Below are 26,220 nucleotides of genomic sequence, written 5' to 3' on the forward strand. Positions count from 1 at the left end.
TATTTGTAGTTGAAAAATCAATGGATTTATCAGTGCTTCTAAATAGTCCATTAATTCTGCTAGATACTGACCTCGTGTGAATTGTTTTAGAGAATAAATATTTTGAGGATAAATGAGGGTTCTTAGCTCGTATTTTATGGAAAAGATCATCAATAATTCTCGCATCACAATCATTTGCAACTGCAGTTTGCTTTCAAATTTTATCTATTGGTAATTCTTCAGTTTTACACTCTTTGTTATTTTCTGATTTCCCTGTTTTGAGATTATTTTACATCTTTGCAGCTCCATAGATATGAAGATGGCCAGCATAAAGGCCCCAAGCAGTCGTGATATTTAAATAATTGATTATATCTTATCTTGACTGTTTCATTAAGTGGGCATTACCAGGTGTTGTCACGATTGATTAGGTCAGCGCTCCAACGTAGCGACTTCCTCAACCATTGTGTATGCTGTGTTTGGTGTCGGTGCGGTGTAACAAAAAAAATTTCAGTCACGAGTTCCGTCTTTTTGCTTCCGTAGTGCGGGAGCTTAACTGTCAGTAACTATGACCTTATAACGAAATCACCTGCCTGCCACCAAAGAACAATATAAATCGTAATTACGGCTGGTTAATACTTAATGCTGATTATTAAGGACTCCTGTATCACGCAGCATAACAAAAATAAGACGAAAATAGTTGTTTGGCTATCGAACAGAAAAATACCTGACTGACAAGAATGGGAGAGAGTGGGAGTTTGCTAGAGAGAGAGAGGCAGAGAGAGAGAGAGAGAGAGGGTGAGATATGGGGTGAGGACGTAGGAAGGAGGTGGGTGAAAGGGAAAGAAATCTATGAGGATTCAGTATCTAGTTAGGTTGTTATAAAGTTGAAGCACTGTTGTTTTCTTGTTTTGTGCTATGTTTGTGTTAATCATATGTCCTTTAAGATTTCTTGTTGTGGGTGTTAGATATTATTTTGCCCTGATATTCAGCTTAAAACATTCTTTAAAGTTATCACATTTGTCTGGATCCAGACTTAGTATTGCTTAGATTATCTCTATGCGTGAGTAACTGTACATACGTATATCTCTCAGATTCAAATGTTGCAATGTTTTCATTCTGAGCAAATGCATTGTTTCCGTTATTTTCTTGGCAGACGAAAGCGTAATACGTTGCTATTTCTGCCAAGCGTTCAGTAAGAGACGGGACAGACTCGCTAGGCGTTCCTGTGTGTAGTCTGGATACGAAACGTAAGTTTTTCATGTGGAGGGATTCTACTTATGTTTTAGGTGTACCAGAATGTTGTGTTTTATTCCAGAACTGGCCCAAAAATGTATTAAAGTTGTTGATAGTAGTTAGCGCGGACCTATACTGAAGGCTGGAGCGGACGGGTTTCCTGACGTTCATTCTTTTGCGTTTACGTCTTCAGTGAGAGTTCACCAAGAAGTGGCGCGAACGTGCTGGTCGACGAGGGATTTGACTGTCTTTATCTGCTTGACGTTTTATTGCCACTGGGTTGCCGTTATATTTTGTGGCAGAAATGTGTGTTTCGTAGAGTTTTACTGTGTTATTCGGCAGGTTGTAGGATTGGGACTGATGAGCAAACGTCTCATCCAGGTTTTCAGCGGGTTTCTTGTATAATAGTGATGACTTTCGTGTCTCCTGGGAATTTATAAACGGTGTAGCCCGAGCACAGAGGTACGATCGAAATCCATTTATGTGGACGTGGGTTGCCCGCCTTGTACAGTTTGTACACAAAGTGCGACAGAGAGTGCTGCTCCTTTACAGTTTGCAGTTCCTTCGCAGTGCCTTCAATTGAGTGTTTTACCAAGACTGCACTTGCAAACACGTCCTCAGGAAGTCATCAGCCTCATAAGCAGTAGGGCCGGGTTCACTGAGTACCTGAATTGGTACCTGTAAGATCTTGTTTATCTGTAACTCCTTGATTAATTTCAGTTTTCATTTTTCCAAAAACGCATACAGGAAAAATATAGCGTGAATCAGACAATGTAAGGGAGCTACGGATCATTGCAGAGCTGTTCATTTCGTTTGATTTCTTGACCCAAGTAGCGCTGTATCTATGTTACAATCTAAATGGCGACGCTAGGAGCTGTGAGTTTTGTTTCCATTCCCTCTCGGTACCTGCTGTTGACAGCACTAATGCCTTAGTTAACTCGTTGTCCTCAAGTCTGCATTCAGTAGTGCTCGGTGGTGTCTATGATTCTGTTTTTGGATGGTGTTGGGTGTGGTTAAAAGTGATACACAGCAGCATACTAAGCTTATGTTTACTAACGAAGAATTGGCCGATATCCGTCTAGACTGTGGGTTGATTGAATGAAGTAGCAGAGAGAGCTGACACGAGGCTATGCTCAGCTGTTCCCCCACCGACAGCCGCCACGCCACAGTACTTTTGCGTCTGTAAATAGGCGCCTACGACAAATTGGATTCTTCACTGACATAATGGAAGATGCTGGCTCTGTGAGCTATGCCAGAGCATCCAATGTGGAAGAGAACGTGTTACACGCGATCAGAGTCATGTCTTCCGCTAGTTGTCGCCGCAAAGCGCGAGCTCTGAACAGAAACCAATAAATGGTTTTGAGAGTCTTACTTGAACAACAACTGTCCGGTACCATTCACAGTAGGTTCAGTAATTGCAGACTGAAGACTTCCCATTTCAAGTGGCAGTTGCAAGTTCGTTGCTAAACCAATGTACAGAAAAACATAGTTTTCCGATTTTCATATTGCGTATAAACGTGAACTTGTAGCCAATAGAAGGCATGTTCAAGGCATTAACAACGATTTTATGATCGGACGTTACCTTATTCGAGATACAATCAACGTTGTCTTGTACAAAACAGTCTTCCAACATGTTGCGTCATAAATCTTAGAAGCTGTGGCGCTGAGCGGTCGTCAGCTTCTGTGATTTCAATATTAGCTAGCGCCGACTGACTTTGCACTCGATCTAAGGAACTAAATTCAAGTACAGTTGGTATGACATGGATTGGTCTTGATGGTTCTGTTGCATGGCGAGCTTGGTCGCCAGAAGTGACAACAATGGACTTCTTCTTTTGGGAGCGTGTGAAACGCACATTATTGGAGACTCCGGTCGATACTCACACGGACATGGTTGCTAGGTTTATCGCTACAGCGGAATTAGTACACCAAATTGCTGGAATTCTAAAGCGTGTAAGGCTGTCGGTGGTGCGTCCCGGTATACTCTGCCCTGATGAAGGTGCTAGAAGTTCTGAACAGTACTGTCGGTCTGTCATAGCAAATTACTCATGAGGTATCCCTGCACAGCCTCTGAGAGTTTGTCGTTGGAGTTCTGGTGCACCCTGTATATCGTCTTTACAAGTTTGGGAATACTTAAATTTTTGTTCACCTTTGCTTCATTTCAGAAGAAAATATTTTTTTTTTTTGCTAAATTTAGAGCTAGTGCAGTCGAAATAACTGAAATATCTATGTCATCCCGAACGATAGCCACACAGTCTGTACCCTGAGAAACATCCACAGCACTAGGTAGAATGAAAGTATCTCCATCTTTAGTGACCTGCATAGCACTGGAATGTTCACCGTGATGCCTTTGACTCAGTAAAGAGATGAGGTGATGTTTGTTTTGCTCATTCGAAAGAAATATTTCTATTGCTACGTTTACAGACATTTGACTGATTTTTCTCAGTCTCAGAAGACAGAAGGGGAGAACAGTTTTACTGCGTAAAAAGTTTCCAAAACCAAGACCGCGTAAATATTTCTTTATTTTTACAACAGTAGATTTTGACTGACTTTGCTCTCATCTTAAGATATTAAAAAGCCTTTAAGTCATGAAACGTGTTCATTTTAAGATGGGGCTCACGTCAAGTTGTCATGGAGATAAAAAATATCCCATTATTAAAGGTTTGTTGTAACTAAAATATTTAAAAATATATAGTACCTTTTACAAATGGCCATGTCCATATACAATGGTGTCCAAAATTAAAGCAAGAAACTGTAGTTTTGCAAGGTTACGTTTATTTTGCTAATAAACATTATAAACAGGTGATAGTAAAGTAGGAATAATGTTAAGAATACAGAACGTAATCAGCTGCAAGATGCATATCGTTGGGCAAAAATGTTCTTCGTTTTTTTCAACTGAACGAATTTGCACACACATTCTGACAACCGATTAGTGTTCTCAGTATGGGGTGTGACCACCTCTGGCAGCAATACAGGCCTAACAACGATGGGACATGCTGTGAAAAATATCATCGATCTCAAGTTGAGGCAACAACCCTCATTCTTCCTGCAGCGCCACTCGCAAGTGCTGGATGCTGAGTTTATGCAACCCGTCTCCCTAGTGCATCCCTATTGGACTCAAATCGGGAGACCGAGCATGCCACGCCATGCGTGCAATATCTTCCTTTTCCAAGAAAACATCAACGACCTGTGCTCTATGAGCTCGAGCATTATCGTCCATCAATACGAAGTCCGGACCCACAGCATCTATGAAAGAACGTTGGCCCACCGTTCGACCGTGCAGGTGCCATGTTGGCGGCTCCAATCTAGACGTTCCCTTCTGTGAAGACACGCCAGAAGTAAACAGACAGCAGGTGTTCAACAATGAAGGCTACACTGCTGAAGCCTTCTGTACACAGTTTGCCTCGATAGAACACGTCTAGGGGATGCTGCGAGGTCAGATGCTAGCTGCAGTACAGTACTAAGGTGGTACCGTCGTGCCCTTACAGCCGAATAATGGTCCATTCTTTCTTACGTCACACGTGGTGGGCCCTGTTCTGGACTCCAGGATACAGTTGCGGTGTCTATAAACTATCACCTCATCCGAGAAACAACAGAATGATTCACAATATGCCGTCGAGCCGCATCTGTTTGTGCCTCTCTTGATTCCATTCTTCCTATGGCCCTCCACAGCAGAGTCTGTAGGCGTCTTCTCTGTGCAATATTGCACCGACTGCGGCTATGTACACAGCTATTGTGAATACGGGTCTACTCTGCAAACACTGTGCCGCTTGACAGGTGCCCTGACGTCTGTTGACGGGAGCGTTTTTTATGATTATGTGATGAATCAGACACCATTGTATAACCGCTCGCAGAAGACTGATATGTCAGAAGAAACACAGTACACAATAGCGCATTTGTTTACTTAGGCTGGGCGTATTCTCAACACTGAGAATCCACCATAAACGGCGTATAAGGTTCCTTCAAGGAAAGCTTGAAATGAAGTCTGTGGGTGGCCAGACTGCGATTTCACAGAAACCGTTGGAGGAAATTTTTCCACTGAAGCATCGAATCATTTGGCACCCAGTCCTCTTCCTCAGAAGTTGGCGGCGTTCTCTTGGGCTCTTCGTAAGATCTTCAAAAGTACTCATAGATGAAATGATTGTGGAAATATTTCTTTTTTCTTTTAAAATATGTATTACATAGATAGTCTTCTGTAACAGAAATAGATTTTGAATCTTTTAACGGTGATAAATATCAAGATAATAAGAAATATCTTTTCATTTACAGTAATTCCTGGGATATTTAAAACTTTTCGTAGAAGCAAAAAGAACTGGACACACTGTATTTTTCTAGAGTTAATATGAAAAGAAACGAAATATGTATAACATTTCAGTTACTTCCTTAATTGTTGTTATCGTGGTATTCAGTCCGAAGACTGAGTTGATACAGCTCTCCATGCTACTCTAACGTGTGCGGGCTACATCTCGGAATAACTGCTGCAACCTACATCCTTCTGAATCTGCTTAGGGTATTCATCTCTTGGTCTTTCACTACAGTTTTCACACCAACAGTTCCCTCCAGTACTAAATTTGTTAACGCTTGATTTTTCAGAATGAGTTCTATCAACCGATCCCTTCTTCTAGTCAGATTATGGCACAAATTTATTTTCTCCACAGTTCTATTCAGTGCATTGTCATCGGTTACGTGATCTACCCATCTAAACTTCAGCATTTTTCTGTGGCACCACATTTCAAGCTTCTATTCTCTTCTTGCCTAAACTGTTTATCGTCCATGTTTCATTTCCATACATGGCTACACTTCAGAAAAGACTTAATGACACTTAAATCCATATTCGATGTAAACAAACTTATTTTCTTGAGAAACGCTTTTCTGGCCATTGCAAGTTTACATTTTATTTCCTCTCTACTTCGGCTATCATCAGTTATGTTGTCGCCCAAATAGAAAAGTTCATCTATCATCTTAAGCAACTCGTTTTCTAATGTAATTCGCCGAGCGTCACCTGATTTAATTCGACTGCATTCCATTCCCTTTGTTTTGCCTTTGTTGACGTTCTCTTATAATCTGTTTTCAACACACTGCTCATTCCTTACAGCTGCTCTTCCAAGTTCTTTGCTGCCTCTTACAGAATTGCAGTGTCATCGGCATACCTCGAAGATTTTATAAAATATGATTTTGAGTGGGGTCCGCCTTTAGCAAAACACAATTTTGTTTTTTGTCCCAGGCATGTTTCACTGCAGTTGTAGCATAATCAGTGTTTTTTTATTGATATGGCTGTTAAACATAAGGAATGTTCTTTACTGTTTAAATACATACAAATATTAGTTTCTAAATCGTAATTACAGGTTTTTGATGAATTAGAAACTAATAATTGCATATATTTAAATAGTAAAGAACTTTCCTTGCGTTTAACAGCCATAACAATAAAGAAACGACTGATGATGCTGCAACTACAGTGAAACTTGTCTGGGACAAAAAACAAAATTGTATTTTGCTAAAAGCGGACATCACTCAAAAACATATGTTATTGTTAAAGCAAACAGACAAAAGAACTTCAACATCAAGATGATTATCTCAAAGTTTTTATCTCTTCTCCCTGGACTTAAATTCCTACTCCAATTTTTCTTTTGTTTCCTATTCTGCTTGCTTAATGTACAGATTGATCAATATCGGGGATAGGCTACAACCTGTCTCACACCCTTCTCAACCACTGCTTCCCTTTCATACCCCTCGGCTATTACAACTGCCGCGTTTGTTTATCCAGAAGTTGTAAATAGCCTTTCGCTCTCTGTATTTTACCCTTGCTATCTTCAGAATTTCAACGGGAGTATTCTAGTCAGCATTTTCGAAAACTTTCTCTGAGTCTACAAATGCCATAAACGTAGATTTGCCTTTTCTTAGCTTCTCTTCTAAGATAAGTTGTAGAGATATTATTGCCCCACATGTTCCTACATTTCCCCGAAACACAACCTGATTTTGTTAGTATAATAATGGAATTTTTTAATTCAATACTTGAGAAATTATTTGAGTTTGCATCGGTAGACACAGAGCAGAAAGAATAGAATATATTTAATTATATTTTGAAGTATTCGACATATGGCACTGTTTAACAGCTTACCTTGCATGCTGCAGGCGAAAGAAGTACAGCAATAAGTAATTAAATTTTAGAAAATTTTCCTTGAAAGAAGTTGAGAATTAGTCGTTTGTGTGAACTGGCGCCCTATGCATTCTGTTTTCGCCACACCCCAAGAAAAGCAAAACAGGAAGACAGTTCATATTTAGGTAGAAAAAAGGTGAAACAAAAACATCACAGATTAAAACTGTGTGGCGGACCGAGATTCGAACTCGGGACCTCTGCCTTTCGTGGGCAAGTGCTCTGCCAACTGAGCTACCGAAGCACGACTCACGCCACGCAGGAGAGCTTCTGTGAAGTTTGGAAGGTAGGAGACGAGGTACTGGCAGACGTAAAGCTGTGAGGACGGGGCTTGAGTCGTGCTTGGGTATCTCAGTTGGTAGAGCACTTGCGCGCGTAAGGCAAAGGTCACGAGTTCGAGTCTCGGTCCTGCACACAGTTTTAATCTGCCAGGAAGTTTCATATTAGACCACACTCCGCTGCACAGTGAAAATCTCATTCTAAACACACCACACTTCGAGTTTGTACTGAAATAAAAGTAATTTATTGACTCCAGTGAGCTTCACCAACTGCCAGTTCCCGTCAGATCAAGCGCTGTCGTGCTGGGATAACACTTGGGTGGGTGACCATTCTGCCGAGCGCTGTTGGCAAGCGGTGTGCACTCAGTCCTTGTGAGGCAAACTGAGGAGCTACTTGATCAAGAAGTAGCGGCTCCGATCTCGTAAACTAACATACGGCTGGGAGAGCGGTATGCTGACCACATGCCCCTCCATATCCGCATCCAGTGGCGACCGTTGTCTGATGATGACACGGCGGCCGGTCGGTACCGTTGGGCCTTCATGGCCTGTTCGGGCGGAGTTTAGTTTTAATGAGCTTCACCAAGTCTGTCTCGGTAATACAGGGACAGGTGAAAGTGACCACGTCGAGTGGACACGATTGGACATGAGTGTATGCCTGACCCCGTGACTCGCACACCACGTGTACGTCAGCCACCTGATTCACACCGGTTCAGAGCGTAGTGCGGGCTATGTCAGTGTGAGTGGAGCAGCGAAAAAAAAAGGCGATGGTACTCACAGAGGAGCAGCGAGTGTTTGTTGTGGAATGTTACGTGACAACAAAGTCATGGAAACAGTGTGGTCAGTTGTTGCTGAGAAATTGTGTCAAAGTGTCAGCAAAGAGTGCCACGCAACAGCTCAGCCCGAAAATGCGTTACACAGGATGTTTTTCGACGAAGTCAGAAAACATTCCGAAACGTGCCTGCAGACCAGGAAATGTGACTGCAGTTCGCCACAAAATGCTTCAGAGTCCTACCAAATCAACTCGGCACCTCTCCCATGAGACCAGCATATCACGTCGATCATGCGGGCGAATACTCCACCTGGACTTGCACATGCATCCCTACCGAGTGTCCGTCATTCATGCGATTAAAAGCAGTATATGCTCCTCATCGTCTCCAGTTTTGTGCATGGCTGTTCACTGCGATAACGATGAATCTTTGATATGGATCTGTTCTTTATGTTTGACAAACTTCGCCACCGTAGCTGAGTGGACAGCGCGCCTGCTTGTCATGCTTTCGGGTCCGGGTTCGATTTCAGTCTGGAGTGGGGATTTTTCTATGGTCTGGGACTTGGTGTTTGTGTCGTCTTCATCATCCTCATCGACGCGCGTGTCGCCGAAGTGGCGTCACCTTAAAAGACTTGCACCAGGCGATCGGGTCTCCCCTCCCGGAGGCCCTCGCCACACGACATTTCATTTTCTTGTCTGACGAAGCCTGGTTTCATCTGAATGGTAATGTAATCTCACAGAATCGTGGGTTTTGAACAGCAGGGAATTCGTATAGCCTCCGCGAAATACTATTGCTTCATCAGAACGTTGGGGTTTGGTGTCGCATTATTGGTTCCATCTTCTTTCGTCAGACGCTGACTTGGCGCGTTACATGGCGTACATTTTGAAACCATTTGTGGCAGCATTAACGGAGGAGGCAAATACCTACAGTTACTTCCAGCAGGATGGAACATCTGCCTATACAGCTAGCCGAATCTTGGATCGCATTTACGCAATATTCACGCCTGACAGAACTGTTAGCAGAGGTCAGTCTGATTGCGGCCCTAGCTGACCACCCAGGTCACCTGATCTGTCAGCGTGCGATTACTTTGCGTGGGGAGCCCTCAAATCTGCGGTGTATCGAAACAACCTAAGAAGTCTCCAAGAAATGAAGCAGAACAATTTGGATGAGACTGCAGCAATTCCAGGACACCAGCTGCGATCCGCCTTCAGCGAATTGCTGACCAGGGCCCAAGAGTGCCAAGAGATGAATGGTGGTCGTTTTCACATCTGCTACATTCCAGTTAGTAGTGCATTTCCTTTGCTTTGCTGTGGTTCCTTGTACCCTGGAACTCTGTTCCCGGGCCACTTGTATTTGCCTCACCTTGTACATCAAATTCAAACCAAAAATAAGTTCAGTTCTGCTTCTGAAAGCGAGCGACAGTGATCAGGCGTTAAACAGCTGAAGATTTCGCTGTGTACCAGTGTGGAGCGCCAGCCTCCGCTGCCTCAGTTGAACAGTTGAGTCTCGCCAGGGGCAATTAAGCGGCGCGCGCAGAGTCCGTCCGGCTCGAGACAATGGGTGCTTGCGGCGGCGCTCGCACGTTTTTACGAGCGCGGCGGCCGCCACTTCTGCGAGCTGGGCACGGTGGCCAGTACCGCGACAACAAAGGCAGCGCCGGCAGCGCAGGGGGGCGGGGATATAAAACGCCGACACAGCAGATGCCGGAACTAATTTCCGTGTTCCTCGTACGCTCCACCGCGCTAGCTTCGCAACACTCCCGCCGCGAGTTTGCCGCCTCGATGGCTCCAACTGCGGAGAAACACCTGCAGAGCGATGCACCAACAAGCTATACATCAGTCCCCACTGGAAGCTCATTCGGCGCCGGACGGCAACTTTAATGCGAGAGAAACTATCACCGACAACTCTTTGGCAAGCGACAGAACTTCCAGTGAAGCAGATTCGACCGTAAATAATTAAAAACACAAAGTACTTCAGCAAAAGTTGTAATAATTCAGAGTCAGATTTAACGGAAGGGTGGATGATCTAGGAAGTATTAAGAAAGAGTCGAATTAAGGGGACGGTTTTCTGATGCTCAGAACTTAACGCCGATGTGACGCACATTTGGCAGTTTCCACAATGAGACTCTGCCTCGAAATCAGGCACTAAGCCCAAAATCCGCGGGTAGTTAAATGATTTCGGTTACATAATAAGTAACTTACACTGATCAGCCTATACATTATGACCTCTGCCCTCGGCGATTTTGAAAGCTGTCTGGTAGCATTGCGGGCACATGACGCCGTAGCACAAGTAAGTAAGTGGAGCAAACATTTACTGGCGTTCACCCTAGCAAAATTATTGGCTGTGTAACAAAAAAAAAAAAAAAATGGTTCAAATGGCTCTGAGCACTATGGGACTTAACATCTATGGTCATCAGTCCCCTAGAGCTTAGAACTACTTAAACCTAACTAACCTAAGGACATCACACAACACCCAGCCATCACGAGGCAGAGAAAATCCCTGACCCCGCCGGGAATCGAACCCGGGAGCCCGGGTGTGGGAAGTGAGAACGCTACCGCACGACCACGAGATGCGAGCGGCTGTGTAACATCACGAGTCAATACGCAATAGCATTTGCTGCACTACTTTGCAGTACGGCTCGTAGCTTTGGAGCCGTTGGCGGTCATAGAAACAGCCGCTTCTATCTTAGTGTGACTCATTCGCACCTGTCGCTAGCCTAGCCGTGGGAAGCGGTACCTGTATCAATTCGACCGACAGAATATTCAGGCCCCTATGAATCTAAATAAACTATATTAAATATTACTCAATTTAGTTAAAAGAAGATTGTGTAAAAATCTTAGCTTTCTAGCTGGCATACTTTCTGAGTTAGAGAAAATTACCTAAAACACCTCCAAACGGACACTTGTAAGATTAAAGTCAGTTAGGAGTCATAACAGTTTGTCTTTTAATATCATTTGGAATCATTACTGAAGTTCACAAAATGTTAAGTCAATTAGTTTAATTTTTCATAATTAAAAACGTCAACTATTTTTCATTTTGGTAATATAAAATTCAGGAAAGATCAGTATTTATTTAATGTGTTGTAGTGTGAATAAATGAGAATGAATGAGAGTGTGTACGTGGGACATAAGAAAAAATTCCATATTATGTCATGTTAAACATTACGTAACTATGTAATGGGAAAGTGTTAAGCAAGCAAGTTGCAATGAAAAATGTAATTTGCCCACCGTGCTGATGACGTATGTCCAAGGGTACTTGCTTTTGTAATAAGGCAGCCAAAATAATAACAGTTTTCTAAAGTTATTTCAAGATTAGTTTTCTTTTCGTTTGGTTTTGTTAAACATTTTATTAATATTTGCATGATGAAGTGATGTAAATGCATCTGTGAGTGTTGATTAGAGTAAGACAGTTATAGCGCGGGAAAGAACTCGAAGGATAGTTTTGATTGGCTGGTCATTTTGAACAACCAATCATAGTTAAGCATATCCCGCGCACTGCAAGTAGTTACAGAACCTGGAAGGAACGGCAGTGGGAGAGTCGCTGGCTAACTAGCGGACGTGCAGGTCGTGTAGGATGTGTCCGTCTACGTTATGAGTAAAGTGAAGAAGTTACTCGTTTCTCGTGTTCAGATTGTATTCCCATGAGAACAATTGCATTTACGGACAGATTGTGAAGATTTGAGCTTTGTGAAGTGTTTTGTTATAAAGAGAAATGGGTGTGAACTTTCGGCCTTTGTAAAATTTAGTAAAACTCCACGTGGCATGCTTTATATTCGTCTATGGAATATCTGGCGAGCAGTTTCTTTTTTAGGAATCCACCGAGAAGGACTTAATGTGAAGCTCATATATTGCAGCAGAGTAATAACCGTAAATTGAGTAGTAATTCGGGTCGGACTTAAGTACATTTCTGGCTGCCTTGTGTGTGTACTGGGTTGTATGAACTGTGCGCTGAAGACAGTGATATTATTCATTCATTAAATACGGGCTGATGCCAAGTGTTTATTTTGACCCTAAAGAAATAAAAGAACTCATTGCAGAATCTTTCCATTTTTCAAAAGAGATGAAGCAATCGCCCTCCACCGGAAAATTGTAATAAGATATTACAGGATAGCTTGCTACCACAGTTTATGTGGACTTTGCAGACGTAAGTATTGACGATGTTTTTCTACAACGCTGCTTTTAACGCTGTCTGAACAGTACCTACGTATGCAGAGAAGCGGGCTGGTGATCAGACACCGTACTGAGGTAGGTAGAACTTTTGTAGTGCACAGTACGACGAGAGACAGTGATCAAACATTACGCGCAAAAACATTAAAAAACCACCCCGCTGCAGCTGCACATGGGAAAATCAATGGAGACAAAGGACTTTGACAAAGGGCAGATTATCATTACGCAGAGCCTGTGGCGGAGTATCTCGAAAACGTCGAATGTGATGGAATGTTGATGTCCTATAGTCGTGAGCATCTGCGGAAAGAGGTAGAAGGAGAGTGAAACTATCACTAGGCGCTAAACGGTTGGACGTCCACGATTCTTCATAGAACGTGAGGTTCGGGGGCTTGTCTGCTCTGTAAAGTAGGATAGACCGTGATCTGTTGCGTTTCTGCCGTAAGGGTACTGTAATGGTGCACGCACAAGTGTTTTGGAGCACGCCGTTCATCGTATACTGTTGAAAATGGATCTCCACTGCAGACCACCCATATCTGTTCACAAATTGACCCGACGACATCGTCGGTTACGATTGCAGTGCGCACGGGACCATTGAGAGTCGAGGGCCGTTCAATGGAAACTTGTCGCCTCTTCGTGTGAATCACATTTTTGCTAGATTAGGTCGATGGTCGTCTCCACAAACGCCATCATCGAGGTGACCGGCGGCTCTAAACACACAGCGCACCACGGACGCAGGCTGCTGGGAACAATATTATGCTATGGGAGACATTCTCCTGCTTTTGCGTGGGACCTGTGGTAGTACTTGAAGACAAGCTGACAACTGTGAACCACTTGCATCCCTTCATGCGTGATGTCGTCTCCGATGGTAATATCATCTTTTAGCAGTATAATTGTCCACGTCTCGCACCCAGAATCATGTTACAGTGGTTTGAGGGACATTACAGTGAACTTTCGTCGATGTCTCGGTGTCCAAAGTCACCTGATGTAAATCCTATGGAATTCACTTGGATCCCTATCGGGCGCCATTACCGCGAACGCAAATCAGCGGCCCGTTATTTCCGCAAATTACATGGCCCGTGCATGGACATCTAACGCTACATATCTCCACAATCCTACCAACAAACTGTCGGATCCCTCATACGCATAATAATGTTTTGGCTCATCAGTGTAAATTTAATGGTTGTATGTTCAACTAAATAAGTGGAGATTACAATTACAAACAAGTGACTCCGAAACCATAATGCAAAAAATATTGAGGAGAAAACGTACCAAAGCATGCCTCTTATTACTAGAACAGTTACAAGATGCAGTAAATCAACTAAAGAGACTGTACACACTGTGCTTGTCCTCTTCTCTTCTGTCGTTTTGCTGAACATTGTGGGATCCTAAACAGCCAGTGCAGCAGTTTCTAACTACCGAGAAATGGGCAAGAGATAACGCAGTTGGGTGGCAAGCTTTTCATTGCGGTGTAAACTTGACGAGATATCAGTCCTTATAATTTTCCTCCGAATGCCAAAGTAATTTGTTCATTCCCACCTAAACAGGTTAATCAGCTGGCCCTACAACTCTCGATTATGCAACGCGCAATGATACAACTGATCTTCAAAATTCACGCACAAGATCTTCATATTCTCTCGTTCGCTACCGAAAACTATAATCCCTACAGAAAAAATGAATACGACCGTTTTTGTAGGAAATAAAATGTAGTTAAATTTTGCACTAAGATACTTTTTCATTGGGGGCCACCGTTTTCGAGTTAAGAAAAACGTACAAGTGACCTTCAAATGACCTATCCCACGCTCACCCCTTACGAGACATGATTCCTCGTATTTTGTTTGTGGCATTCCCTGCTAACGCTGTACATATAATTCCCACTATACGAAATATTCCTGATATTCGATCTGTGTTCTGGTGTCTACTGTTTGCGTTATTATGCCAGGTGGATATTTCGTTAACATTATTAATTTAAACGTGCTAGTCAGGGTAATGAAAGAAAAACGACTTTTTAAACGTTACGCTTAAGCTAATTACGTTGGCTATTCGATCCAAACTTAACTCTTACGAGCACAGCAGTATCGTAGTCAGAAGGATGGACGAATATAACGATGTAACTTCTTATTGTACGCTGTTAAAATTCACAAAATTTTTAAATAAAATTCACACAATTTGTGAAGTGCTCGACTACGTCGGGGGCGTAAAAAGGCAGATGAATGGAAATCTAAAACGGTCGACCGTGAGAAATAATTCGTGCAGTCGCAAATTTTTATACAGTTGTAGGAGGGACTGCCATGCACAACATAGTAGAAATCATGACCGACGTGGAAGTGGGGGCGTGTTTGAATGTCATTTTTGTACGTTTTTCTTGAATAACTTTAAATTTCGGCCTCTGTCGAAAACGTATCCCGGTAAAAAGTTTAATTACACTAAATTCCCTTCGTCCTGTCCAGTAACAGATTGCGTTTAGAAAGCGAGAGTATATGAAAATCTCGCGCGCTATTTCTGAAGGCAAGATATAGCTTTGCGGGATGCATAAAATGACAGCAGTAGGGGCAGCTGAAGCACACTGTATAAGGAGAAATTTACACAATAATAAAATAAGAGAAATCAGAGGTTGCACGGAAAGATTTAGTTGTTCCTTTTTATCATTTGTTATTGGAGAGTGAGAATCGACAGATATACTAAAAGTGGCTGCATTGATCGTCTACCACACACTTAGGTGAAGACTGTTGAGTAATAATGCACATGAAATTTCAAATGTAGAAGCGTAAACCCTCAAAGAACTAAAAAAAGTGTTTTTGTACATTCATTAACACTTGTACTTCTGTACAAACCAACAACTAGAAGTTAAAAGGAAGTTTAGTTTTTTTACCAGTTTTATCAGTTTTTATTTACCTAATGTTTTTTAAAAAAAACAAGTACAAATTGGTGAAAACACATAAGAAACATTAAATTTAGTTTTACAATGGACTCAGATAAGTACTGCTTCAGTTACCTGTACCACGCCTAGTGATGTACGTTTTCGATTGCAACCAAAGCTGAAAATACGTAGACTGAACATTATACAAACAAATAAAAACAAATTTTCATCACCCCAGTTCCCAGAACTCCTGAAGATAGACGTTAAGTGTGGACACTGTATCACAGACACAATCCCTTTGACTGTTCGTAGATGTCAATAAACCAGCCCAAAGCTGTAAATAACCATGTATGAGCAGCGCTTATTAGACGGAAGGAGTCCGACAGCCGATCGGTTACAGTCATTCCACCAGGAAGGAGGCACACGGCACGTGTTGTCTGCAGATCAATCATGCCTCGACGGTCAATAGCGTGTTCGATTGCATCCACATTGTTGCTTTGTGCCAGGAAGGGCTTTGAACAAAGGGAGTGTCCAGGAGTCTCAATGTTGTTCGTACATGGAGCAATTACAGAGACAGGAACTGTCGATGACATGCCTCTCTCAGGCCGCCCAAGGGCTACTACTGCAGTGGATGACAGCTGCCTACGGATTATGGCTCGGAGGAACCCTGACAGCAAAGCCACCATGTTGAATAATGCTTTTCCTGCAGCCGCAGGACGTCGTGTTACGACTCAAACTGTGCAATATGTTGCATGATGCGCAATTTCACTCCAGACGTCCATGTCGAGGTCCATCTTTGCAGCCAACGCACCATGCAGCGCGGTACACATAGGCCCAACAACATGCCGAATGCACCGCTCAGGACTGGCGTCACGTTCTCTTCACCGATGAGTGTCGCTTATGCCTTCAGCCAGGCAATCGTCAGAGACGTGATTGGAGGCAACCCGGTCAGGCTGGACGCCTTAGCAACACTGCCCAGCGAGTGCAGCAGGGTGGAGATTCCCTGTTGTTTTGTTGTGGCCTTATGTGGGACCGACGTACGCCGCTGGTGATCATGGAAGGCACCATAACGGCCATCCTCCAACCGATGGTGCAACAATATCTGCAGCATATTGGCTAGGCATTCACTTTCATGGACTACAATTCGTGCCCCCCACCGTGCACATCTTGTGAATGACTTCCTTCATGATAACGACATTGCGTGTTCTGCAGACATGAAGCCTATCGAACATGCCTAGCATAGATTGCAAAGGGCTGTTTACGGACGACGTGACCACCAACCACTCTGAGGGATCTACGCCGAATCGCCGTTGACGAGTGGGACAATCTGGACCAGTAGTGCCTTGATGAACTTGTGGATAGTATGCCACGATGAATACAGGTATGCGTCAGTGCAAGAGGACATGCTACTGGGTATCAGAAGTACCGGTGTGCACAGCAATCTGGACCACCACGTCTGAAGGTCTGATACAACATGCAATGTGTGGTTTTCATGCAATAAAAATGGCGGGAATGATGTTTATGTTGATCTCTATTGCAATTTTCTGTACAGGTTCCGTAACTCTCGGAACTGAGGTGATGCAAAACTATTTTTGATGCGTGTATAAACCAAACTAGTTGACTTTTAGTAGATGGTTGAAAAACAAGCCTGAAGCTATTGCCGTTACACAATAGTAATGAGAGGCTATTCATCCTTGTCGTACATGATGCATTAGCTAAAGAACAGCATACCATGTGAAAATCCTTTGTAAACTGTGTTGATATCAACGATCATGAATGACTGGAATTTGGAGAGTTCAAAGTCATTGTGATGCTGTTCGGTTTTCAAAGGGGTTACATTACGTACCGCTGCTATCTGTGTGATTGCGACATTAGAGCGACAGAAAACCACTACACAGAGGGAATGACCTCCAAGAACAGCTCTGGTGCCTGGGTCAAAATATGTTGCCGCTGAACCTTTAGTTAATCCGAACAAAATTGTTCTCCCACAACTGAAGTGGGGCTCACGACAGCATTTGTTATGGCTGTGCATTTTAGTATTTGTGTAAGAACTTTCCACCAGTCAACACACAGAAGATCGCATGGTGGTATTCACTGGTCTATAGATATGCCAGCTGTTAGGGGACAAACAGTTTGATTCCACACTAACCCTGGTCAGCTACGTACGTGGCACTGATTTCGTAAAGTGACTATTGTTTTTTGGAAACCGGAGAGACAAAAATTACAGGGAACGTCTTATGGACGAACTCTGCCTGCAACATGATCCTGAAGATGCACTTCCTTTTCTCCCTCTTCGATGTATTCCCAGAAAATTGTTGTGCATTCACTGATTAGCATGACGAGCGGTTCCACCAGGACATTTCTGTCATGGAAAAGCGGTACACAGGACGGTGGACTACGGCTTTGCGTTCTCCTGAATCCTACAGACAGATGATCCAGACATCACCCACAAGCGGAATGCAAGTTGAGTAAGTTCTGGTAACTTACATACTGTACTGATTACAATAGCAATACTCTGTAAACTTAAATTATCCACTTACTTGTAACCCTGAGCTAGGAGACAGCTTTAATTGTGACATTCATGTTCAGCGAAAAGAAATTTTTCAAGACCGTGTACTTTGGATCCTGCACTAAATTTACTGTGGGCCAGTGTTACCTAGTGTATCAAAATGCACGTTATTTCTTCCATTTATGGAGCTTTTTAAAAGTATGAAGAATTATTTCTATAGATCGATAAATCCGATTGATCGAGGTTATGATTAGGAATATCTGAGCGTGTATTACTCCTTCCAGATCGGAATATATTCAGGCAACATATATTAGCGACGGGTACAGGGTTGCCAAACACGTTTGCTGCCGGTGAGGTAAAAAGTAATATATCAGAATTTTTGTGTGAAAGCTCTTAGAGCTGTTTTAAATAACAAAAACGTAGTTAACAATGTACATCTTTGTTCTTCATATCTACGTATTTTCTCAACATTCTCACACCAGTTTGGTGATTCCGTTACTGTAAGAGTGTTTGACTTCGTCGATGGGGCCACATCACCACCTCTGTTTGCACTGCTTCATCACTATCAAAGTGAAGTCCTCGAAGGCGTTCTTCAAGGTTTGCAAACAGATAAAACCCGATGGGGCTCTATTGGGGGGTGGAGTGATGAGCAGTGAATGCAGCAGTTGTCACAGCGCTTATGTGAGGTCTGACATTGTCAGGCTGAACGAAAGGGTGCGCCACGTGTGGACGAGCTCTTCGAATTCAAAACTCGATTACAGCAGACCGTTTCTCACGCATCGACTTAGTTTTGTTACACACCACAACGTTACACCATACAATTTGGAGTTCTCTAGCTGCAAACGGCTCCAATTGTCAACACTGATCAGCCACAACATTATGACAACATACCTAACAGCTGATATGTCCGACTTTGACACAGATAACAGCGGCAAACCATCATGGCAAGGTAGTTGGTAGGTCGTTGAAGGGACTTGGCACAACGCTGTCCACACAAGTCACCTAATTACTGTAAATTCAGGGGAGAGGGCGATGAGCTCTGACACCATGTTAAACTACATCCCAGATGTTTTCAATCAGGTTTAGATCTGACGAGCTGGGGTTCCAGCACATCAACTGGAACCCGGCACTGTGTTCCTCGAACCATTGCATCACACTCCTCGCCATGTGACATGGCGCATTATCTTGCTGAAAAATTCCACAAGCGTCGGGTAATATGATCGTCATGAAGGGTTGTACGTGGTCTGCAAACAGAGCACGAAACTCCTTGGCTGTCATACTGCCTTGCACGAGCTCCACTGGATCCGTGGATGCCTACGTAAATGTTCCAGACAGCATAATGGAGCCGCCACCACATTGTCTCCGTTCCATAGTACGGGTCTCAAGGAGTTATTCCCCTGGAAGACGGCCGATTCGCTCCCTCATATCGGCATGTTGAAGAAGGTATCGGGATTCATCAGACCATGAAACGCTCTGCCACTGCGCCAACATCCAGTGCTTATGGTTGCATGCCCATTTTGGTCATTTTTGCAGTGTCATGGTGTTGACATTGGCACATTCATGGCTCGTCGGCTGCGGGGGCCCATCATTAGTAGTGTTCGATACACTGTGTGTTCAGACACATTTGTTCTCTATCCAGCATTGAAGACTGATCTTAGTTCCGTCACAGTTCGCTGCCTGTCCTGTTTTACCAGTCTGCCCAGCCTACGACGTCCGACATCTGTGGTGCGGGATGGCCGCCCAACACCATGACGTCTTGACGTGGATCCACCTTGGTTTCGCCACATGTTGAAGACACTCACCACAGTATTTCTCAAACCCCTAACAAGTCGTGCAGTTCCCGTAATGCTTGTGCCCAGTCTCCGAGTCATTACAGTTTGCTCACGGTAGAACTCAGACAGATCGCTGGCCTCTCCCATTCTACACACAGACAGCATGCTCACTCGTATCACATACAATGGGTGTGTCTGACTAGCAGCTTTTGGTCACCAGGTGAGGTTGCTATCGCCTGGATGGGAATATTCCGATAGTAGGTCAGTGGTCATAATGTTCTGGCTGATCAGTGTAGACATGAATAAAGATGTGTTTCAATTAAAAATCTTGAAAGCCGGCCGCTGTGACCGAGCGTTTCTAGGCGCTTCAGTCTCGAACCGTGTGAACGCTACGGTTGCAGTTTCGAATCCTGTCTTGGGCATGGATGTGCGTGATGTCCTTAGATTAGTTAGGCTTAAATAGTTCTAAGTTCTAGGGGACTAATGACCTCAGATGTTAAGTCCTATAGTGCTCAGAGCCAAAAAGTTTGAAGAGTTTTCACCTAAAAATTCGGAAGCATTTATTTCCACCGCGCTATCCTACCATATTGTAAGGCACCGAAACTTACATTAACAGCAAATGTTATTATCGCCTCCAATATTCTTTCTTTGAGTGCATTTTACGAATGCCTCTCAAACAAAATTTTATGAAATGGCTTTTTTTAAAAACTTGAACCTTCCACATCTCACAATATTATACCACTTTTCCATGACGGATGATTTATCGTTTCAGTATTCATTACGATAATTAATAGATTTGAAAAGATTGGAATCACACATAAGTCCCTATCCTGTCCTGCTTTTTTGTGTACCTGTGGAAACCATGTTATACGAAAAGAATATCAGTGTTTAATGAGCAACTGTCTTCTCAAGATTTCGAGGTTTTTATAGATTCCGCAGGAGCCCCATCGCACTGTATTCAAAGAGATAGTAATTTCTACAGTACTTTATAGGAAAATGGTATCATAACGGAGTGTAATTAACGTGTCTTGACACTTGCATGCATTACATTGTACCTCAAATGAAGTGCATAAAATATTTACGCAGTAGTGGATATCAGTTAAAACCACATAACTAAAGTGGCTATCACCCAAGATGTAACACACCCCGGAATTTGTTACATTGTCCATAGACACGCTTTTGTGGGTGGGGAAATTCTAGAGTGGAGGAATACAAGGAACTCTTATATATAATAGAAATTCTGAAGCCCAGTGTAGTTTTTATACTGCACTCTCACACTACAGTCAGGATTAACAACGCTGCACAGCGTATGATATTTCCTGAAATCACGCGCAATGATCTGCCAGACTCGTTCAGTGTCTACTATCCAGCGGATTTAGGGTGGGGTATGTTGTATGGGTACTTCGGGTGTGGGGAAACTTGTAGATAATGACGCGCTATTTGCAGGTAGAGAAATACAATCAGACCCTGGCACAGAACTGATGATGAAATACAGAGAAAAATTACATCAGGGGTGAGATGGGATACTGACACACTCATGGAGGATTCGTGCCATATATGTGTGTGTGTTTATGTGTGTATGCCTGCTGGTTATGTAAGTGTGTGTGCGTGTGTGTGTGTGTGTGTGTGTGTGTGTGTGTGTGAGCATGTCTGTGTGAGTATGTTTCACATTCCCCCTAAACCACAAGATCAATTTCAACCAAATTTGGTACAAATATTACTTATGGTCTGAAGAATATTACTATGGGGACAAGAACAACCTACCTTCAATAAGGAAGGGGATGGGTAAAAATAATTAGTAACAAGTGACATCTAGGCTGCCCTGCATACCTGGCATGTTGTACAGGTGATGTCAGAACGTATTACAGAGTGTATAGACGTTGATTATAATTGCTGGGCAATAGGGGGGTGGAATGAGGTAATGGACAGAGAGACAGTTTACGTAGAAGTGGAGAGAGACAGAGAGGAAAGAAGGAGAACAGAATGAGGGAGGATGAGGGTATGGACAGAGAGAGGTAGAGGCGGAGGACGAGGAGAGGATGGAGAAGGAGATGGACAAATAGTGTGGGAGGAGGAGACGAACTGAGACATGGGAATAAGAGAACATGGATAGAAACTGGAATAACGTGGAAGAGACGAATGGAAGAAGGGGGAGGAGGCGATGGACAGAGAGATAGGGGTAAAAGGAAATGGGCAAAGGAAAGCAATGGGGAAATGTCAGATAGAGAGAAGTGAGTTGAAGTGGACAAGCACATTGGTGACAGAATGAGATGGATAGAGATTTTTAGCACAAATAGATGGAAAGGAAGAGGCAGAAAATGGACAGTGCAATGTGGAGGAGGATTTGTTTAGTGAGAGAGGGGAGAAGAGGATTAACAGAAAGAGGAAGGAGAAGTTAAGAGAGAGGTGGAAGGAGTAGATGGGCAGAGAAAGAGGAGAGAAGGAGATACGGACAGAAATGGGGAGAAGGCAATGGACAGGAGGTGGATAGAGAGCAAGCAATAGATGGACTTATATTAGGTTACGAGTAGATAGAAATGCGGGAGGGAGAGACACAGAGAAGAGATGGGGAAGATGAACCAAGAGACAGGGGGAGAAGGAGACGCAATGTATATATGGACAGCGAGAAGGGGTAAGAAGGGATAGGCAGAGAGGGGAGTTAGGGGCAGAGAGAGAGAATGGAAGAGGACGTGGTGATGGATAGGTAACAGGAGATAGAAAGAAAGGTGGTAAGAGGAGATTGAAAGAGAGAAGGGAAGGAAGAGATAGAAAGAGACAGAGGGAGGAAGAGATGGACAGTGAAAGAGGGGAAGAAGACTCGAAGAAATAAATGTTTATGCAATGACAGTTAGTCTGCTAGTAATAAAAATAAGCGTTTCATTTTTGTAGCAATAATTTGCTTAATGTTTGCTAGAACGTAGAAACGTAGTTCGGAGGACATCTTGCTGCCACTATCAAATCTTATTCGCACTTCACAATAAATGACAGTTCATCTCGTGGCAGTATGCCACACTGCACCTTTGTGGCTTCCATTTAAAAATCTGAATGTACTGCCCTTGGAGGCAGTTTGTGGAAATTTTAAAATAGTTGAAGTGCTTATCCGAAATGATTTTCATTGCTCGATAAAGAACGTATCACGCTGCTTTGAGATCACGAACTTTTTAAATAGGCTGTATCCAGTGTATAGGTTTCTGCCTTTATTTTGTGCTAGACATAAGCGCCAGGGAGTAACCACTTCCATTCCAGAAACAATCAGTCACAAGACTCAAAGCGGGGCGTTGTCTGTCGGGAGAGGTGTGTACCATATATAAAAAGAATCACAAGACAAGCCGCCGGTGATGGCACCTCTCGTGTAAAAAGTAGCCTATAGGCACCTGTGAACCGTCGCAGTCTCGAAAATGTGAAGTACGTCTGTATCCAGGTCCGCCAAGAGCTAAAAACGTTCCCCCTGGGTAGGTCTCTCTGGGTACTGTGACTTCACAAGTACTTCACCTCTTTGTTAATACCGTACTTCTTTTTTTGAACGCCACTGTGCTGTTAAACAAGAAATTAGAAAAGATTAGCTATATTTAGATAAGTAGCATGTCATCTGAGTATAACAGTAAATGCACAGTGGGATATCGGATGTAGGGTCCATAGTCTAGTAAAATGGTGCTCAAAAAGGCAAAATTGCAGAAAGTTTTGTAGAAATCGTTTAGATAAGTTTGCGATGTTTTTGAGGGTGCTGAATCCGAATGTTCAAAGATTCACGAAAAATTTCTGCGCAGAAATGGGGCAAAAATGGAAAATACCAAGATTTTAGCTTATAAATCGGAAACATCGCAATTTTCGGCAATGTTGACTGCTTCTGAAACCGAGGAAAGTAAAACGTGAGAAAAAATATGTCTGAGTGACTCTTTTCGTCAGGCAAACCAGAATAATCTAGGATGTGTCAATATACAGGGTGAGTCACCTAACGTTACCGCTGGATATATTTCGTAAACCACATCAAATACTGACGAACCGATTCCACAGACCGAACGCGAGTAGAGGGGCTAGTGTAATTGTTTAATACAAACTATACAAAAATGCACGGAAGTATGTTTTTTAACACAAACCTACGTTTTTTTAAATGGAACCACGTTAGTTTTGTTAGAACATCTGAACATATAAACAAATACGTAATCAGTGCCGTTTGTTGCATTGTAAAATGTTAATTACATCAGGAGATATTGTAACCTAAAGTTGACGCTTGAAACCTCCGACGTTCAGTTGCGTGTTGTAACAAACACGGGCCACGGTCGGCGAGCAGCATCTGCAGGGACATGTTTACGATGACGACCGTGTTTACGAGTGTGTCTGTAGTGCACTGTTGTGGTTTGGTCTAGCTGTCGCAGTGTCCGCATGTAGCGCTTGCTGCTATTGTTATTCTGCATTCGTCTCCGCACGCAGACCAACTGTAGTACACCGTGTTACCAGACGTCTGTGATAGTGTAGTGTTGTAGGAACTGTGACCATGGTGTATTCGAACTCTGAAAAGGCGGAGATGATACTCATCTATGGCGAGTGTCGACGAATTGCAGCTGAAGCCTGCAGGGTGTATGCAGAACGGTGCCCGGACAGAGAGCATCCAAAGTGCCGCACATTGCAAAACATCTACCGCCAACTGTACGCAACAGGTATGGTCGTAGCACGCAAACGGGTCCGTAACAGGCCAGTCACAGGAGAAGCGGGTGCAGTTGGTGTTTTAGCTGCTGTTGCCATGAACCCACACGTGAGTACACGGGACGTTGCGAGAGCCGGTGGACTGAGTCAAAGTAGTGTCATGCGCATACTGCATCGTCACCGCTTTCACCCTTTTCATGTGTCGCTACATCAGCAATTACATGGTGATGACATTAATCATCGAGTGCAATTCTGTCAATGGGCATTAACAGAGAATGCGTTGCAGTTCTACCTGTTTACCGATGAAGCGGATTTCACAAACCACGGGGCTATGAATCTACGGAACATGCATTACTGGTCCGTGGACGATCCTCACTGGCTCAGACAGGTAGAGCGACAGCGACCGTGGACTGTAAATGTATGGTGCGGAATCATTGGCGACCACCTCATTGGTCCTCACTTCATTGCAGGGGGCCAAAAAGCTGCAACATACATCGCGTTTCTACAGAATGATCTGCCAACGTTGCTCGAAAATGTCCCACTTGAAACGCGTCGATGTATGTGGTATCAGCATGATGGTGCACCTGCACATTCCGCAATTAACACTAGGCTGACCCTTGACAGGATGTTCGACGGGCGTTTCATAGGACGTGGAGGACGCATAAATTGGCCAGCCCGTTCTCCTGATGTTACACCTCTGGACTTCTTTCTGTGGGGTATGTTAAAGGAGAATGTGTACCGTGATGTGCCTGCAACCCCAGAGGATATGAAACAACGTATTGTGGCAGCCTGCGGCGACATTACACCAGATGTACTGAGGCGTGTACGACATTCATTACGCCAGAGATTGCAATTGTGTGCAGCAAATGATGGCCACCACATTGAACATCTATTGGCCTGACATGTCGGGACACACTCTATTCCACTCCGTAATTGAAAACGGAAACCACGTGTGTACCTGTACCTCACCCCTCATGGTAATGTACATGTGCGTCAGTGAAAAATACCAATAAAAAGGTGTTAGCATGTGGACGTAATGTGCCGTTCCAGTCTCTTCTGTACCTAAGGTCCATCACCGTTCCCTTTGGATCCCTACGTGATTCGGTGCTCTCCGATACACACGATCGAACAGCGGAGGAGTGGTACTCAAGCGTCAACTTTAGTTTACAATATCTCCGGATGTAATTAACATTTTACAATGCAACAAACGGCACTGATTACGTATTTGTTTATATGTTCAGATGTGCTAACAAAACTAACGGGGTTCCATTTCAAAAAACGTAGGTTTGTGTTAAAAAACATACTTCCGTGCATTTTTGTATAGTTTGTATTAAACAATTACACTAGCCCCTCTACCCACGTTCAGTCTGTGGAATCGATTCGTCAGTATTTGGTGTGGTTTACGAAATATATCCAGCGGTAATGTTAGGTGACTCACCCTGTATATACTAGCTCCTTCTACACAACGGCAGAAGGAACTGCCAGCCTGACTGAAAGTATCGTAAAGGTCCCATCTCACAATACCACATGGCACGCACTGAAGTGGTATCTATGTGCGCATCAAGGGCATGTAATTCACACATCAGATGTCTGTATAATTCAAAAACTAGGCATTTCGAAACGAGGGACTACCATCACTGCAATCAGCGGCAAACTACGATCCCAGTACGTTTGTTTCACCCAAAAACGACTCATAGAACTGAAACACACGCCTCATAAGTATTCCCCAAGTGCGTGAGCAGTAGCTACAACGTCGTTGTTACAGTATGATATGTACTCATTTTATCGACAATATTTCGCACTGAAAATGAAACTACAATATTAAATGCTTGCCGCATCCGCTGTTAGTCATAGGCTCAAGGTA

At 43.4% G+C, this 26,220-nt stretch overlaps 1 protein-coding gene across 1 annotated transcript in view; it reads right to left on the bottom strand.

The window, feature by feature from the left end:
* Positions 1 to 9,927: 9,927 nt before the first annotated feature.
* Positions 9,928 to 26,220, bottom strand: part of LOC126484704 (YLP motif-containing protein 1-like) — a 138,308-nt gene continuing 122,015 nt past the window's right edge. The window contains exon 3 of the mRNA XM_050108300.1: positions 9,928 to 10,199. Coding sequence (XP_049964257.1) covers positions 9,928 to 10,199 — 272 coding nt within the window. The remainder of the gene's footprint in view (positions 10,200 to 26,220) is intronic.

The sequence above is a fragment of the Schistocerca serialis genome, chromosome 6 (genome assembly GCF_023864345.2).
Source record: "Schistocerca serialis cubense isolate TAMUIC-IGC-003099 chromosome 6, iqSchSeri2.2, whole genome shotgun sequence".
NCBI classification, from domain to species: domain Eukaryota; kingdom Metazoa; phylum Arthropoda; class Insecta; order Orthoptera; family Acrididae; genus Schistocerca; species Schistocerca serialis.